This window comes from Crotalus tigris, unplaced genomic scaffold (genome assembly GCF_016545835.1).
Source record: "Crotalus tigris isolate CLP2741 ecotype Arizona unplaced genomic scaffold, ASM1654583v1 scf7180000019926.259901, whole genome shotgun sequence".
Classification (NCBI taxonomy): Eukaryota; Metazoa; Chordata; class Lepidosauria; order Squamata; family Viperidae; genus Crotalus; species Crotalus tigris.
The window spans coordinates 205610-217500 of record NW_024097776.1 but is presented as its reverse complement, the minus strand read 5'-3'; the positions used below and the strand labels follow the sequence as shown (position 1 = coordinate 217500).

General features: G+C 47.3%; 1 protein-coding gene across 3 annotated transcripts in view; it reads left to right on the top strand.

Annotated features, from left to right (window-relative positions):
* Nucleotides 1-5877: 5877 nt before the first annotated feature.
* The window catches only part of ARHGAP39 (Rho GTPase activating protein 39), a 142645-nt gene continuing 136631 nt past the window's right edge, over nucleotides 5878-11891 (top strand). For all 3 annotated transcript variants that reach the window (XR_005559333.1, XM_039364909.1, XM_039364908.1), the window contains exon 1: nucleotides 5878-6005. Coding sequence is in view for 2 of the 3 variants with exons in the window: in XM_039364909.1 (XP_039220843.1) it covers nucleotides 5995-6005 (11 nt within the window). In the remaining variant the exon portion in view is untranslated. The remainder of the gene's footprint in view (nucleotides 6006-11891) is intronic.

Genomic DNA, 11891 nt, shown 5'->3' with positions numbered 1-11891 from the left:
TCCCTCTCTCTTCCTCCCTTCCCCTCCCCTCCCCTTCCCTTCCCTCTCTCTTCCCTTCCTTCCCTTACCCTTCCCTCCCCTTCCCCTCCCCTTCTCCTCCCCTCCCCTTGCCCTCTCTTCCCTTCCCTTCCCTCCCTCCTACCTTTGCTTCCCTTCCTCTCTCTTCCCTTCCCTCTCTTTCTCCCTCCCTCCCTCCCCTTCCCTTCCCTTCCCTCCTTTCCCTTCCCTCTCTTGCCCCTTCCCTTCCCCTCTCTCTTCCTCCCTTCCCCTCCCCTCCCCTTCCCCTTCCTTCCCTCCCCCCCTAACGTTCGCTTCCCTTCCCTCTCTCTTCCCTTCCCTCTCTTCCTCCCTTCCCCTCCCCTCCCCTTCCCTTCCCTCCCCTTCTCTTCCCTCTCTCTTCCCTTCCCTTCCCTCCCTTTCCCCTTCCCTCTCTTCCCCTTCCCTTCCCTTTCCCTTCCCTCTCTCTTCCTCCCTTCCCCTCCCCTCCCCTTCCTCCCCCTTCCCTTCTCCTCCCTTTCTCCTTCCCTCTTCCCCTTCCTTCCCTTCCTTCTTTCCTTTCCTTTCCTTTCCTTTCCTTTCCTTACACTCCTTCCCCTCCCCTCCCCTCTCTCCCTTTCCTTTCCTTTCCTTTCCCTTCCCTTCCTTTCCCCACACCTCCCCTTGCCCTGCCCTTTCTCCTCCCTCTTCTCCTCCCTCTATCCCTTTCCCTTCTCCTTCCCTTCCCCTTCCTCCTCTCCCTCCCTCTTCCCCTTCCTTCCTTTATTTTCCATTTACCTTCTTCCCTTCCCTTCCCTTCCCCTCCCCCCTCCCCCATTTCTTCTCCTCCTCCTCCTCCTTCCCCTCCCCTCATAACAAGGCTTTCCAGCGATTTTGACTGTGCAGGATAAGCTGGTGGGAGCTATAATCCAAGACATTTGAGGGCACCAGATGGGCGAAGTCTACTGAAAACCTTGAAGCCTTTGAAAGTCTTCATCCTTCTCTGGAGCACCCGTCGCAGAGGGAGACAGTTGCGTATTGTCACGAAGAAAGAGGTTGCACACAATCCAACCTGACGGGGACCCTTCCCCTGGGCTGCCTTTCCAGCCCCGACAATTCCTTGGGCGACTCACCACCCTTGGCCAAAGAAAATATTCTCTTCTCTTCCCACAGCATTGTCTGATGCCAAGGAGGTCTAATCAAGCAGCAGGACTGTATTACTATTATATCCTTCTCACCTCTCCTATTACCTATTCCTATCACTTTGTTGGTTGTATCTTATGATATAGGAGTGTACCTGATGATCTATGAGCTATGACTGTATTGCTTGTATGTAGACTGAGAGTTTATGCACCAGAGAGAAATTCCTTCTGTCTCCAATCACATTTGGGCAATAAAGGATATTCTGTTCTATTCTATTCCGTTCCGTTCCATTTCATATTTTCTATTCTGTTCCATTCCGTTCCGGTACATTACATTACATTACATTCCATATATTCTATTCTATTCTATTCTGTTCTGTTCTATTCTATTCTATTCTATTCCATTCCATATTTTCTATTCTATTCTATTCTGTTCTGTTCTGTTCCATTCCGTTCCATTCTGTTCCATTACATTACATTACATTGCATTCCATATATTCTATTCTATTCTATTCTATTCTGTTCTGTTCCGTTCTGTTCCATTCCGTTCCATTTTGTTCCATTCCATTACATTACATTGCATTCCATCTATTCTATTCTATTCTATTCTATTCTATTCTATTCTATTCTATTCTATTCTATTCTATTTTTTCTATTCTATTCCATTCCATATTTTCTATTCTATTCTGTTCCGTTCCGTTCCATTCCATTCTATTCTATTCTATATTCCATTCCAAATTCTATTCCATTCCATATTGCATTGTATTGTACTGTATTCCATTCCATTCTATTCCATTCCATATTCTATTCCATTCCCTATTGCATTGTATTGTACTGTATTCCATTCCATTCTATTCCATTCCATATTGTATTCCATTCCATACTGTATTGTATTGTATTGCATTGCTTTGCACTGTTCCGTTCCATTCTCTTCTGTTCCATTCCATATTCTATTCTATTCTATTCTATTCTATTCTATTCTATTCTATTCTATTCTATTCTATGGGACCACTAATTCTTAACCCTATTGAGAAACGTTGCTGCATTTAAACTCACAAACCCGTGGAAGCAAGATTTATTTATTTAACTTCATTCATAATTCGGTCTTGTGCCCACAGATCCAAGAATGGGACAGGAAGATCAAAATGTGGATAAACGCTGGAAGTTTCTAAGAAGAGACTGGACAGCCATTTGTCCGAAATGGTGTAGGGTTTCCTGCCTGAGCAGGGGGCTGGACTAGAAGACCTCCAAGTTCCCTTCCAGCTCTATTCTGAATGAAAAAAACAGAGTTAAACCCTTAGAACGACATCTTCAAGAATCGCCCGTGCCAATAATTGTTTTTATTGAACAGGCGATTAAACATTTATTCAGCAATTCCAATGGAAGGAAAGGGGACCCAACTCACCCCCCCCCCGCAGCCTGCTTCCATGGCAACGCTGTTACCGGTGGTCGTGGCGAGAGATGCAAGCATCTCCTGATTAGTCACTGATCCGCATCACAGCCCCCAAAGGCCAAGGTGGCCTCTCGGGGGCTTTAGCCAAGCCTTTGAAAAGCCCCATGGAGAAAAGCGGGGTGTGTGTGTGTGTGTGTGTGTGTGTGTGTATGTGTGTGCGTGCCCTGGCTTAAAGCTGTGTTCTGTAAAAGAAAAGGAAGCTCACCAAAATTGGGTGGGTGGCATAAACAACTGGACAACCTGGGGTATGTTCTTGGGGACTCCTTAGACCACCCCCTGCAAAAGCAGGTTCAGGAAATCTGAGCAAACGTGGAAACAAGTGGGTGAAGTTGGAGGGGTTCCGCGAGATCATGTAGCCTAACCCCACTTGCCCCTATTGGGAAATCTAAGGCTTGGGCAATCTCTGTCGGGAAGCTGCCAATGGAAAAGAACTGATCTGCCTCTCTAGACATTTTGCCCCGCTGAGAATATTTATTTTAGGTTATTTAATTAATTAAATTTATAAGCAATCCCAGAATCCCCTAGCCCAGGAGTAAGGCAACCTTGGCTCTTTTATGACTCGGGGACTTCAACTCCCAGAATTCCTGAGCCAGCCATGCTGAGGGGAAAGGGAGAGGTTTCCAAGCTGAGCCATGCTGGCTCAGGAATTCTGGGAGTTGAAGTTCACAAGTCATGAAGGGACCAAAGTTTCCCTCATGCTGGCTCAGGAATTATATATATATTAGTAGTAGTAATAGTAATAGTAGTAGTAGTAGTAATAATAATGATAATAATAATAATAATAATAGGCGCCTTGGGTTCAATCCCAAAACAACTGGAGCACCACTTGAACACCATCATCGGCATCGACAAATTTGCCATTAGTCAATTGCAAAAGGTGGCCTTCCTAGGAACTGCTTCCATCCTGCGACGAGATCTGTAATACTATCAAACATCCACATCTGCCTATCCCAGGTCCTTGGGAAGGACTCGACAGGTAGTCAAAAATGCCAAATGCAGTCTGAACATCTGGCTGACTGTGCAATGATTAATAATAATAATAATAATAATAATAATAATAATAATAATAATAATAATAATAATAATGGAAGGGACCTTGGAGGTCTTCTAGTCCAACCTCCTGCTCAGGCAAAAATAGCTGTCCAGTTTCTTCTTAAAAATTTGCAGTGTTGGAGATTCACAACTTCTGGAGGCAGATAAAGATAAATAGAGATAGATAGATATGTACAAATAGCATTATTCCATTGAATAAAAGCCAGCTAATTGATTGATCATCAATCAGTCGATAATCCTGTTCCAAAATTGTTCCTGTTTCTTCCAGAAAAGATCTTTCTGTCCTTCAGACCGAGCCTCTGGGTATTTACAGCTCTATCTATACCAGTGGTTCTCAACCTTTCTAATGCCGCAACCCTATAATACAGTTCCCCATGTTGTGGTGACCCCCAACCATTTATACATCACCGGGTGCCAGGGCCGTGGCCAAAGAAAAGGGGAAAAAAATGGCGGACAGCCTTGTTTGGCGACCCCCGTGAAATGGTCGTTCGACCCCAAATGGCGTCCCGACCCACAGGTTGAGAACCACTGATCTATACCATCAATCGATTGATCGATTTTATGCCTTAAATGTTAGTCTTACCAATCACATTAAGGAGATTTTTCTTCAGGATGATTTGTCCCTAACCTGTTCTTTTAAGTCTTTCAGTGGTGCACTATAGCTGAGTCCATCTATTTTTCCTCCTCCTCCTCCTCCTCCTCCTCCTCCTCCTCCTCCTCCTCCTCCTCCTCCTCCTCCTCCTCCTCTTCCTCTTCTGCTGCTTCTTCTTCCTTTCCTCTTCCTCCCCCCTCAAAATCTCATTCCCATTCCCTTCTTGTACTGATGATGTTGCCTAGTTGGATCATTAAATGTCTGCAATAAATCAACCATGTTCACAGAGTGCTAAGGACCTGACATTTGAACCCTTAGGTACAAATATTCTTTTCCATTAGTAATGATTTGTTTTCTTGACTATCCAAAGTCTTCTCAAGTCTTCTCCAACACCCAAGATGAAAGGCATCAATATTCTTCCCATCCTATTTCTTCAAAATCCAACTTTCAGCTGCATATCATCTGTGTGGCTGTCAATAACACCTGTGTCTGTCGCTCTGTTTCACTCACTTTCTTCTTCTTCTAACTTTAACTGCTTTTCCAACTGAGTTCAAGGCGGAATCCACTAAACTGTGCAAGTACAAATGGTATTTTGTATTTACAAATACTATTTTGTAAACTACGTTGTAAACTAATGCCTAGAAAAATTATTGCTGGTTATGCTCACCTATTTGCAAACTATGTATTTTTTATTTTTTGCTATTTGCTCTTCTCTTTTCCTGCATGTCCTGGGGCAAAACATTATTACTAAATTTTTCATTAATTAGCGAAGACCGTACCACAGGCATGTTTTATACTATGCAATCTTGGATTAATGTGGATTGCTGCTTTTAACTGCTTAACAAACTTAGCTAAATATGGCTTATTCAAACAAAACTTGGTTTAACGTACATGGAAAATCTCAATCACCCGGGTTATGGTTTTTCTCCTTGAAGACGTTTTGCTTCTCATCCAAGAAGCTTCCTCAGTTTCTTGGATGAGAACTGAAACGTTTTCAAGGAGACAAAAAAACCCAGCTGCCTTTTGAAAAAGCACTTTTGGGAAAACCTTGGTTTAAAAGCGGCTGCTTGGTGCCCTGAGGTCTATTTTCACCAGTATGTGGTGTTATCTATGGCAAAACAATAATGGGATGTTTTCGGTGGGAAAGAATGCAGTCAGAAATGGTGCAGGTAGGGTGTGGGGTTGGACTAGATAACCTACAAGGTCCCTTCCAACTCTATTCTATTCTATTCTTTTCTAAACCACTATTTACAGGTCAACTTTTGGTATGCATGGCACCAATAAACCATGACAGTGTACATCATGGTTTAGTATGAACAGAGGCAAATAGATAGGGCCACTAGAACAAGCCTGGAAGCCTAAAAGAATGATACGTAACGTAGGGGCTTCTGGGCATGGGAAGAGCGCCTCTCTCTTGGCAGCTCCAGGCCCAACATGGCTGCTGGCGCAGGCGACGGTAGACTACATCTCCCGTGAGGCCTCGGGCGGGGGGGGGGTGCAGCGGGCGAGGGGGGAGAAACAGAAGGCGTGGGGAGGGCGGATCCCGTCCGGCTCGGCCCCGCCCTTCAACGAGCGCGATTGGCTGAGCCTGGTTGTCGGTGGTGACGGCGGGACGCGGCGGGGGCGGAGCCTGTGTGCCGGCCGCGCTGTGGCCAGTCGGCGGCCGGGAGGCGGCGGCGGCGGAGCGGGAGCCGCAGCGCTGCCGGGGCCATGGGCTGCCGGGCGGGGGCCGCCGCCCCTCGCCGCGCCCGGTGACCACCCCGCCGGCCCGGGCGAAGATGGCGGAGAGGTAGGACCCCCCCCTCCGCGACCCTCTTTCCCGGCTGGCCCCGCTTAGGGGACCCCCTGGATGCAGCTGCGTCCTTGGGGGGGGGGGTCTCCTCCAGCAGCAGCCATGCCTCCCCTCGCCCTTGCGCTCCCCGCGTCGTCACCACGGCTCCCATCATCCGCAGCCTGGGCTTGGCGCGGACCCCTCCTCTCCGCAGGAGCCCCCCTCCCCCCTCGACTCCCCCTCCTCTCTAATTGGGGGGCGTCAAAATCCTTCCTCCCCCTTGGGACGAGGCGCCCCCCCCAGCCAGAGCCCCCCCCAGGATTGGGGTTCCTCCCTTGCACCCCAATCTTTCTCCTCCCCCCCCACTCCCTTCCAGCTGACCTGCTTCTCTGCAAGGGAGGGGCAGGGCCCTTTGGGGTGCTCCTCCAGTCCCCATTTTCCTCCTGCTTGGGGGGGGGTCCGTAGGTTGCTCCCCTATAGGACCCCCCCACCCCATCTTGCTCCCCAGAGGGGGTGTCATTCTGCGCTCCCCCCCTCTTCTGGCCCCTGCCTCCTCCACCTGACCTTCCCCCCTCCTCCGCCTTTCCCCAGAGGCCTCTTTGGAGGGACCCCCCCCTTGGCATGACACCTGCTTTCACCCATCCTTTTGCAGCAGGTGCTGCTTCCTCCCTCTTCCCCCCCCCACCGGGCCAGATTGCTTTGCTATAATGTCCTGGGGTGGGGAGGAGGAGGAGGAGGAGGAGGAGGAGGAAGAATCTGGCTTCAAGATTTGGGGGGGGGGATATCTGCTTTTTAAGGGGCTCCTTTCCCCTGGCACGCAATAGATTTTGGGATGAGAGGGGGGAGCAATTGGAATCGCAAGTGAGCCTCTGAAAGGCTGGATAGTGGCCCTGGATCGTTGCAAGCTTTTATGGCTGTTGCCGTGGCCTGGCGAAGGGGGGTGGTGGAAACGTGTGTGGGTTTAGTGTGTGTGTGTGGGGGGGAGTCTTTTTCCTTGGGCACCCGGCCAGCCAGCCGAGTGGGGCTGAAGGATGGGTAGGGCGGACGGAAGCTCTTGCGGAGATGTGCAAAAGCAGCATGGAGGCTGCAGGGTGGAGGACGAGTGGGGGGGGGGGAAAGGCAGAGGCTTGGATATATATCTGGGGGGGGGGCTTGCTCGGATCCCCCAATGGAAGGAGTTCTGAAGGACGACGAGGTGGGCACGCCATGGTGCGCGACGACGGACCTTGGAAAAGGTGGCACTGCTCCTCCACAGAGGGAGGGCAAATGTGGGCATCTGCCTTCCGTGGCTCCGGTGGGCTGCAGCTGCTTGGTGGTGCATTGAGAGGGCAAAGGTCTGCATTTGGGTGGGGTGTGTGTCTGTGTGTCGAAGCCGGGGGTGCGGGCGTGTGCGAGGCTTAGCCCGGAACACGCTTGGAGCACCCAAGGGCGAGGATGGATATGCAGCTGGCACATTTCTCTCCCTTGCCTCCAGCTTTGCAAATCCCTCGCTTGATCTCTTTCTCTCTCTGATTTTTCTGCAAGGGTTTCTACTTTGGGGAGGGGGGACATCCTTCTTGGCCCACTTGGCCCCCCCCCTCCAAAATCCGGGCAGACTGGATCTGATCTTGGCTTGTGCAAAAGGGCCAGGTGGCTTGCTTGGAGAGGGCCAATGGACACCGTATTGCCTCTGCCCTGTCTGAGCTTTGCAAGGCGCCAGCTGGATGCCAACCTCTCCGTTCTTGGCTCGGATGGCACACACCCTGTGTGGCTGTGCAGAGTTTTGGCAAAAATGTGGTCCTGTTGTTGCTTTCGTGTGAACGCCTTGCAAGATGCTGCCTTGGTCTGCATCTGGGCTGTCAGATGCTAATTGCCTGGGGACGGGGTGGGATGGGGGGGAAACGACACCCTGGCAGTTTGCATAGCAGGGCTTAAATTTAGCAAGAAGTGGCTGATTTTAGGCATTTGGGGTGTGTGTGTTTTTGGGGAGTGGGTGGGTGGGGGACAGAATTTGTCCCCCATCCCCTTTTCTTCTCTATGTTGCATAAATTGGAAAAACGCTTTGCTCTCTCTTTGGATGGAAGAAATCTTCCCTCCAAGGATTATTATTCATTTTTTTTTAAAAAAAATTATTTTGGGGAACTGTCAAGCCAGGGTTATTAACTTGGATGGATCTTTCTCGGGTTTTGCTGCAAGTGTGGAAATGGAGCAAGAGAGACCAGCGGTTTTGTGCTACTGATTGGAATGGGGAAGGGGGCTGTGTCGCACGTTTTCTGCAAAGCGGAAGGCGCGGAGTTTGTGGTCTCTAAAGGTGAAGGAGATGGATCCCTTCCGCTGAGCCTGTGCAAGGATTTGAATTAAACATTGAATTTGAAAAAAAAAACATCGTCCTTAAAGATTTAAATCTAGGCCTGGTGATTTGGCCTGTCATGGATGTGTTTCACTTTGTGAGCGGGCAACTCAATTTCATTTTTGATGTGTGCCATTGTGCCCACAGTATAAAAATGACAAAGGTTATCTTATCTATCTTATCTTATCTTGGGGGGGTGTCCTTGCCTTTTTATGCAAGGAGAAAGTTGGCGTTCAAAGGCTGCTGCTCTCTGCCCTGTGTCCCACAGGTAGCCCTCCACTTACAACAGTTCATTAATAGTGACCGTTCACATTTACAACAGCACTGAAAAAGGCGGCATGGTTGTTTTTCACACTTATGACCGTCGCGGCATCCCCATGGTCACGTGACCAAAATTCAGACACTTGGCAACTGACTCATATTTACGACGGTCGCAGCGTCCCCCGGGGAGATCACGTGATCCCCTTTTGCGACCTGGTGGCGAACAAAATCAGTGGGGGAAGCTAGATTCGCTTAGCGACCGTGGTTACTGACTTAACCACTGTGGTGATTCACTTAACCACTGTGGCAGGAAAGGTCGTAAAATGGAGCAAAGATCACTTGACAAACATCTCACTTAGCAACAAAGAAATTTGGAGCTCAGGTTTGGTTGAACATTTGTGTATGTGTATCTGTATGAAAATCTATATCTGTATATATGTATCTAATATAGATATTTATATATATCTATTTATATTTATATCTCTCTATCAATCTCTATATGTTTATATTTATATTTGTATCTATATATATCTCTATTTGTTTTCGTAGATTTTCACAGGTATAGGTATGCAGATATATATTTATATCTATATCTGTTTATATTTATATCTCTATATCTCTATATCTATGTTTATATTTATGTTTGTTTATATTTATATCTATATATCTATCTATATCTATATATCTATTTATATCTATCCATACATATATTATACTTTATATTTTATGTTATATTTTATATTTTACTTATATTTTACATTTTATATTTTATTATTTTCTGGCTTGACTCCAGATAGTCCTTTCCTTCAGTCTTCTCCCCATTTCTAATAATTTCTAAAGCCCAAGACCTTGGATGGTTGCAGCCTTAAAGATACAATCAGCCAGCATGTCAGCTCTGATTTTCTGCTTTTGCTGAAGCAATTTGATTTTTATTTATTTATTTTTTTTGGGTGGTGTGGACCTGAAGATGCCAGCACGTGGATTCTATCCAGTTTACTGCTTTCTGGTAAATATCACAGAAGAGGCAGCAGTTTTTCCTCTTCCTCCTCCTCAATCTGTTTCTCTTCCAGAATTGGAGGCTGAGCTAGCTGCCTGGGATCTTAGCAAAGAAGAAATAGCTGAGATGAAAAGCCAAAGTCCTAATTTGTTGTGGACAGATCATCTCCATTAATTAATTAATTAATTAATTAATTAATTAATTAACCAGTGGAACTACCTGCCACCAGAAGCGGTGAATGCTCCAACACTGGACGTTTTTAAGAAGAGACTGGACAGCCCTTTGTCCGAAATGGTCTAGGGCAGGGGTGGAGAACCTTGGCTCTTTTATGACTCGTGGACTTCAACTCCCAGAATTCCTCAGCCAGCGTGGGGACCCTTGGATCTTTTATGATTTGTGGACCTCAACGGATGGAAACTCATCAAGGAGAGGCGCAACCCAGGACTAAGGAGAAACTTCCTGACAGTGAGGACAATTAACCGGTGGAACCACCTGCCTCCAGAAGCGGTGGATGCTCCAACCCTGGAAGTTTTTTAAGAAGAGACTGGACAGCCATTTGTCTGAAATGGTACAGGGTTTCCTATCTGAGCAGAGGGTTGGACTAAATGACCTCCAAGGTCCCTTCCGACTCTATTATTATTATTATTATTATTATTATTATTATTATTATTATTATTTATTATCTGAAAATTTGCTCTTCTGCGTTCCTCAATCTGCTTTAAGACCCAAGCAGGATTCCTGGTGATTTTTTTTTCCACATGAAATTCCTGTAACTGTCATGCAAAAATATGGGGGAAAAAATTTCACTGCCTTCCTTTTCATTCATTTGGTTTTTACCCCTCCTCTATTATTATTTATTATAACTCAATTTGAATAGAGCTGGAAGGGACCTTGGAGGTCTTCTAGTCCAACCCCCTGCTCAGTCAGGACACCCTATACCATTTCAGACAAATGGCTGTCCAGTCTCTTCTTAAAAACCTCCAGTGTTGAAGCATTCACCGCTTCTGGAGGCAGGTGGTTCCACTGGTTAATTGTTCTCACTGTCAGGAAGTTTCTCCTTAGTTCCAAGTTGCTTCTCTCCTTGGTTGGTTTCCATCCCTTGCTTCTTATCCTGCCTTCAGGTGCTTTGGAGATTAGCTTGACTGCCTCTTCCTTGGGGCAGCCCCTGAGATACTGGAAGACTGCTATCCTGTCCCCCCCAGTCCTTCTTTTCTCTAGACTAGCCATACCCAATTCCTGCAGCCGTTCTTCACATGTTTTAGTCTCCAGGACTTTAATCTTCTTAGTTGCTCTGCACTTTTTCTCAACTCAAAGTAGCAAACATATCTAATACTCCTTCCTTCTCCTGTTTTTCCCAAACAACAACCTTGTGAGGTAGATGGGCTGAGATAGGATGACCCAGGCACCCAGATGCTTTCATGCCTAAGGCGGGACTAGAACTCACCATCTCCTGGTGATTGGCCCAAAGTCCCCCCAGCCAGCTTTCAGGCCCAAGGCAGGACTAGAACTCCCAGTCTCCTGGTGATTGGCCCAAAGTCACCCAGCCAGCTTTCAGGCCCAAGGCAGGACTAGAACTCCCAGTCTCCTGGTGATTGGCCCAAAGTCACCCAGCCGGCTTTCAGGCCTAAGGCGGGACTAGAACTCCCAGTCTCCTGGTGATTGGCCCAAAGTCACCCAGCCGGCTTTCAGGCCTAAGGCGGGACTAGAACTCACCGTCTCCTGGTGATTGGCCCAAAGTCCCCCCAGCCAGCTTTCAGGCCCAAGGCAGGACTAGAACTCCCAGTCTCCTGGTGATTGGCCCAAAGTCACCCAGCCAGCTTTCAGGCCCAAGGCAGGACTAGAACTCCCAGTCTCCTGGTGATTGGCCCAAAGTCACCCAGCCGGCTTTCAGGCCTAAGGCGGGACTAGAACTCCCAGTCTCCTGGTGATTGGCCCAAAGTCACCCAGCCGGCTTTCAGGCCTAAGGCGGGACTAGAACTCACCGTCTCCTGGTTTTTGAGTCAAGGTTTTAACCACTAGACTAAACTGGCTCTCTTCAGCGCTATATTACTTTATATTAATATTCTTTTCATAGGACAGGAATGTGCTCAGGAGCTAGTTGTAATGGATTGTGGTGGTCTATAACATACACAAATAAATGGAAAGTGTTAGAAACGAGGGCAGTTATTCTTTAAAAGAATTTTTTTTTGCAAAATCTTTTTTTTTTTAAAGAAAAATACCATTTCTTTCCATACTCTTTTTTTAGTTTGCTTCCTTGGATATGTCTTGCTGTGTGTGTGTGTTTGTGCGTGTGGGCGGGTATGTCTATGCATGTATG